We start from the raw sequence: 7,010 nt of genomic DNA, 5'->3' as shown, positions 1-7,010 counted from the left end.
AAAATGGTTGGCTTATTGAGTCGGCGATTTGGCCACTATCACCCATACAGATCAAAGGACCGCCTTCATAGGCAAGAGTTCACAACTCACTCAGGAGTCATGTCATGTTACCTATTGTCATCCTGGTGAAGTATAAGTCTATTATGAACGACGTTATATAATGGGACTAGTCATTTCGTGGTCCAATCTTATACAAACTCCTTTGTATAGAATGTCCCCGCTCACATGTCTTCACATGTATGATCATGATCAGATCACTTGTAGCACTTTACAACAATTGTAACATCTAAAAAGCGGGTCGTATTCGTAGTTTCACCAGGATAAGGTATCCAGCCTTATCCATCTACTACTGACCATTTAAGTTATCACTAAAACATGATTCACTCGTATGTCTCTATATATATGTTTAAGTTACAAGATAACCTTCGATATTAGTTTATTGGTTTGTGGATTAATGCAATTGAATGTCAAATAAAACATCACATATTTTATTGGATAAATAAAATGTTTATACAATATAATTACAAATTATAAGGCCCTACGAGATTTAGGGCATCAATCCCACAATTTCTGTAGTCGTTCCAGGATGTGAAAAGTTTCTCAAGTAATATATTTGTTTGGAGAATCTTACACATCTTCATACCTTTGGACAGAACGTTGGCCACCAAATTTTTATATCATGAATCTACTCCACTACTGGTTTCTTGTTTGTCATTTAAAATTGTAGCCATTTTCTGACAAAGTACTTCTTACGGCCTATATTGTCTCCTCCATACTGGGACTTCAACGTATTCCAAATTACCTTTGCTGACTTTTGGACCACGAACGGATCAAACATCAAATTTGTCATATGGTTGAGCAGATGGCCATAAATAGTCTTGTTGTATTCCTCGTAGTTGTTGCGATCCACCTCAGATGATTATTTCGGTTTGTCAGAAACAACAACAGCTTCACTAGAGGATTTTGGGTCATTAACAATAGGCAACTTTTTGGTAGCAGCAGGACCTTCTATGTAAGGATGTAACCGATCTCTAGTTGTTTAAAGAAGATCAGCAGCGTCTGGAACCAGTGGCTGTAATTTGCTCCATCAAGTGGTTCGAGTTTGGACAGATCAAGGAGGACCTTACCATTCTTGATCGACATCTTAGATAATAAATATTGAAATTTCATTCAAACTAGATGTGAATGTCAAAAAGTTGTTGCGCATGGAATAGCCACTGTCTGAAAGCAATTTCGATGTGACTTCAGTGTCAATCGCTACTGTCGTTTGCTCTCTAAGGTTAACATAACTTCCAATCAAGAAACAAAAATGCTCATAACAGACAAAGAAAAGATTGAAAATCATAATACAGATGGATGGATTACAGAATAAATTTTTAAATAAAATCAATTATAAAAAATTAAATGGATAATTAATAGAAAGTTATTTCTTTTACAAGCAAGTGCAATTAGCCAAAATCAACTTTTAACTAGCGACGACATGCCCAAGTGATGAAAAGATTACACTTCCACAACCACTACATTTTTAAATCACCCATAGCCTGTCTTAGTATCTATACCTTTTAGGCATTATTTAATTTTCCAATGTGGGACAACATTCTCCCATTTCTTTTTAACTTTTGCTATGAGCCTAAGCTCAAAAGTCATTTCCAAAAGTTTGTACCGCATATCATAGGTTAATCCTTGTTAATATTACACATATTAGATGTTAATCCTAGTAAACGTTACAATTTCAAAACAGGAACAATTTGTTCTCAAAAATAGTTGTTCAACATGTTGCAGGTTTGAGATTTAAGCAACATATTCACATGTACATATACGCATTATATGTTCATTTTGTTCATCGTCCATTAGATGTTAATCCTTCATAATACTGCACAATATATATAGTTAGTTAGTTAAAACTTTCGATTCTTGTGATTGTTACAAATTATGTCTTTAATATCTACTTAGTTTAAAAACATCTCCCAGTTTCACCTCTTTCTTTAGCCTCGAATTGAGCGTATATATACTCTATTTAGCTATCAATTTTTTTTAACCTAATAATATTTACCTTTTCTCTTATATTTTTCAATATATACTAATTTATCTAGTTGTATTTCACATTATTTTCACAACTTTATCTAGATGTATATATGTTCCCGTATATATTACTTATCGTAGGATATTGTTTTATTCAGTTCCACCAATTTATCTGTATTTCACCATATATACTGTATGAAATTTTAGTGTTTTAGATTTTCTCTTTTTTTAAAAAAAAAAATTTACAAATAAAAAAATGTCAAACTATTTACATAAATAGGAAAAAAAATCATTGATAAATACTATAGATTTTTTCTTTTCTTTTCTTTTCTTTTTTTATTTTTTTACAAATAGAAAAAATGTCAAACTATTTACATAAATAGTAAAAAAAAAAATTATTGATAAATACTATAGATTTTTATCCGCATCTATCACATAGTATTAATGATAGGTTTATATCCATTTCTATCACTAATAAGTACATGGACTTCTATAAGCCTCTATCGTCTTCTATTAAAAAAGATTAAATTTTGATATTTTGTGTAAATATTTTCCCTTATTTTTCTAATTTTGAAAATCCCTTTTATCTTGGTTGTCAATTTTTAGCTTTTGTTCCCCTTTTTTCTTTATCACATAGTTTTTACTCTTTCTTTTGTATTTTTCTTGTATTTTTTAATATATACTATTATCTGGGTGTATTTCGTTTCGTGGTATATACTAGTTATCTAAATTTTCATATATATGCTAAGACTTAATTAACTTGTTTGCAAGTTTTTTGCACGTTTTTTATTTTGTTAGTTTCTAGGTAGTTCTCGCATTCAAATATGCTTTTTTTTGTGATGACAAAAAATGGAACGGTAGTTACAAGAGTGTTTTCGTACAATTATTGATAAAAGATTTGATTAAAAAATTATGTGGTTAGACTTTTCCTAAACTTTATTTTGATTAGTCATTTTCCAAGTTGCAAGAGGCTATTTTCATACTATTATAAATCAAATGTTTTAGACAGTTCTCTTTAGTGAACAAACTCTTACTTATTCTCCTACTATTTTTTAAATAAGGTTTTAGAACATATCTTTCAATCATAGTTCACATTATACCAACTTAAATATATAAGTTCTTGAAAGGTTTAGATTCCAACCATGTGAAACAAATATGAGATTATTAGATTGAAAATGGGATTTTAACTTATTTTATTTTTCAAATTATAATAAACAGAAATATAATCACACAAAATGGTTTAGTTCAATAGAGAGATGTAAAAGTATGGCAAAATAATAATAATAATAATAATAAAATCAAGGGATATCCGCTCATATCAATATTTTATGCTTCCAAATATATCAACCTCATGACTACAATAACATGGACTTGAACATACGTCACATTTTGTTTGAAGCATAAATATTAAAGATAAATTTTTTTTCCTTAAAAGATAAACATTATCAAACATCCCTTAAATTCTCTTAAATTCAAACTAATATTGATAAATTAGACAATAATCATATCATCGTAGAGATATATAAAGAGTCGTATATCGTCTCTAGCAAATGCTCGGGTTTGGTGAAGCAAACTGAAGAAACTCATAATCGTTTTCCAACAAGTTCATCGTCTCATCATCCAACACAACCCATGCTTCAAGTCCATTACCCACCATCGTATCCATTAAAATAACTAAGTTTCTTGTAATAGAGTCAAAGACATTTCCTCCAGCAGCAACCCACACAGGCTTTCCCCATCCAAAATTCACTTCATTGAAACCCATGTTACGCCAACTCGTAAACAAATAAGACTCGGAACACTTCGCGTAATGTCGATGTAATCGTCGTAAGGAACTCAAAAGAGTAGTTTGGGATGTTATTGCTTGTTGGATGAAATTCTTATTGTTGATCTCAGATATTGATTGTCTGAGTATGGTTTGTAGATCAGTCAAATGAGTGTCTTTGTTTGATAATGATTTGAAATATGCACAACTCCTCCAATAAATGTTGCCAATGTTGTTTTCTGAGAGTGGTGGGTTTATTCTTTTCCTCATGTTCACTATGTGAACCAAAACTGACTGCCACTCTGAATTGGCAAAGCTTCGCCGTTCTTTATTAACATCTGTTAATGTCACAATATGATCTTATCGTTAGTGTGGAAAGATGTGTACGAAATGTTATCCATTCAATTTATTTATAGTTTGTTTTGTTTCAATAATTTGGTTGAATTCTTTTTTTATTTATTTATAGTTTGTTTTTTCTTTTTTTTTTTAAAAAAAAAAACTATGGAAAAGAAATGAATTGTTTTCAAATATAGAAAAATGAACTAAAATATTTACAAAATATAACAAAATTTTAGAACTATCAATAATAGACGCTAATAGACACTAATAGACTTCTATAAGTGTCTATTAGTCTATTATTAATAATTCTAAAATTTTGTTATATCTTGTAAATATTTTCAATAGTTTTACCATTTGAAATAATTTTCGTAAAGAAATCGTATAAAATTATTAAAAAAAATTATCAACTTATTTGATAATTTTTTTCTTTATTTAAGAAAAGAATTATATCCATGTCTGGAATTAGACGGAAAAAAAGTTAATAATAAATAGAAAGGAAAAGTAAACAAAATGATTATCAAATATATTTTTATCTTCCTTTTAAATTAAGAAAAGAGATGGATAAATGAGTTGAAAAAAGAGGACGAAGAAGCATAAAACATCACTCCACTGAACGTTTTTAGTAAATTTTTAAAATTTTAAATCTCATTTGATAGTAATTTGATTTTTTTTATTATAATTTGAAAATTAAAGCTATAAAATCTACTCCCACTCATAAGTTGCTATGTTTTTGTTATATATTAGAAAATTTAATCAAATTTTAGAAATTAAAAAAATAGTTTTAATACAAAAACCTTTTTTTTTTTGGTTTTAGAATGGGAGTAAGAATTCATATGTTTTTTTTGGAAAAAAAGCATAACTTTTAATAATAAAAAAAAATCGTTATCAAACGAGAGTATGACAAATTGTATCAATGTTAAGCTTGAACTTGGTGAAAAAGAATATTTGCTTTTGAATATTCTTGAAGAACAATTTTAGAATTTTTTTGAAAAAATAAACCCAAAATTCCCAGAAGGTTAAATATGATTAAACACAAACAAAATCTTACCCAATGATTTACATCTTGAGGCAGCTTTCATGGCATATTTCCATATGAAGCAAGTTGTAACTTCAACAGTTGTTGGATTAGGAGCCCTTGTAGATTTAGCTTTCTCTTTTAGATTTGATATTGCCTTACCATCAAAATAAAATCTTCTAGTAGTGCTTTTTTTTCCTTTCTCCACTACAAATGGAGTTTCTGATGATATCAAACGAAACCCATCTGAAATTTCTCTATATGGGAATAGTGAACAAGTTACACTATAATCACCACCACCACACCCTAATTTCTCAAATAATATCCCTTCATCTTCACTAAATGCAGCCCAACACTTAATGAAACAACTCATGGTTGTTGCATCTATAAGTGTATGCAACAAAGAAAGGCCAATTCCAATCCCACCACAGCTAAAAAAATTTACTTGAACACCAATTTGCATAGCTCTCTCTAATGGTTGGTTTGAAAGGAAAGGAAAAGGAAGGAATTTTGGAAGCAAATTGAGATTTGGGGATTTGAGAAATTCGGCCATGGTGATTTGGATATTGGCGTCTACAAAGAGAGCACCAATGATAATATCATCCTCATCCTCATCCTCATCCTCATCACCATCATAGGAATGGATAAGGTTGCCTTTGATTCTTGCAGCAAGAATTGGGAACTGAGCCAAAGCTTTTGAGAGACTAAGTTTCAATCTACAAGTTGTTTCTTCTTTGTTGAAATGGCAATTAGTTTCATTCATGGGGTAGAAGAAAGTGATGGGAATGTAACATTCAGGGGACAGCATGTCCATGAATGAAACTTTGAAGGTTTTTTGGTCATTCTTCAACTTTGTTCTACAATTTCCTGCTGGCTTGATTGTTTCCCTTGACACAATTTGCACTACTTCCATAATGTTCTTTTGTTTGACTCCTCCAAATTATGGAATTTTGCACTCTCTATAGATGATGCTAAGCACCCATATATTTTGAAGTATATATAGAGAAGAGAAAATGAGACCAGTACGAAAATGTTTACATATAGAGACATTTGTTTTTTGAGAATGTAGATAACCAAACTACAGAGTGATAATACGAAATAAGTATACATTGCCTTGAATAGATAATTTGTTTCATCATTGAAAAACACAATAGGATGACTCATCACTCGAAATAATGATGTTAAACAGAAAGTACTGACAAGCATTGAAACAACAAATTAATACCAATGACATGAAAACAAGTAAAAACACAGGAATTGATAACCCAGTTCGGCAATAAACCACTTACGTCTGAGGGACAGAGTGTCAAAGAAAGATAATTCACTAATATTGAAGAGTTAAGAAATTACAACGTAATACTTATCTGTAATACCCTGACTACTACAGTGACTCACGTAGAGCCAAGTTACAAGTCACCTAAGCTCCCCCTAGATGTGAGACTCCCTCTCAATAGAACTCAAGCTCCCCCTAAGTGTTAATATTAGTGTTGAACACTTCGACTTTCGAAAGTTTGTGAGACTTCTCTTACCTGATTATCTTCCTTGCAACTCAATGAACTCCATTCACTAATAAATCTTAGGTCCTTTGAAAGATGAAGAAATCTTTCTTGAGTTTGAAATCCTACACTCTCCCTAAGAGCAAGAATCCTTTCTCTTCAATGATGCCTTAGGCTCCCCCTAAGATAAGTACTATCCTCAAATTCTTTGAATGATTTATCCAAAGGATACTATAGCAGAATAAAGTGGGCAAAGATCGACAAAACCCACGATGTAGAAAGTGACCTTCAAGAACATATCAGTTGCTAGGACAAATCACAATGATGCAATTTTGATCACAAAGGATTACACTCTTCCAATAATCAACAAATG

At 30.6% G+C, this 7,010-nt stretch overlaps 1 protein-coding gene across 1 annotated transcript; it reads right to left on the bottom strand.

The window, feature by feature from the left end:
- Positions 1 to 3,303: 3,303 nt before the first annotated feature.
- Positions 3,304 to 6,126, bottom strand: LOC120080643 (stemmadenine O-acetyltransferase-like). Its single transcript, XM_039035643.1, has 2 exons — positions 5,175 to 6,126; positions 3,304 to 4,125 (listed from the first exon to the last, which is right to left on the bottom strand). Exons 1-2 carry the CDS (start codon positions 6,052 to 6,054, stop codon positions 3,566 to 3,568), a joined length of 1,440 nt encoding a protein of 479 aa, XP_038891571.1. The 5' UTR covers positions 6,055 to 6,126; the 3' UTR covers positions 3,304 to 3,565.
- Positions 6,127 to 7,010: the final 884 nt, after the last annotated feature.

Source organism: Benincasa hispida, chromosome 1 (assembly GCF_009727055.1).
Source record: "Benincasa hispida cultivar B227 chromosome 1, ASM972705v1, whole genome shotgun sequence".
NCBI classification, from domain to species: domain Eukaryota; kingdom Viridiplantae; phylum Streptophyta; class Magnoliopsida; order Cucurbitales; family Cucurbitaceae; genus Benincasa; species Benincasa hispida.
Note: the sequence above shows the minus strand (reverse complement) of the source record. Positions and strands in the feature narration are given on the sequence as shown.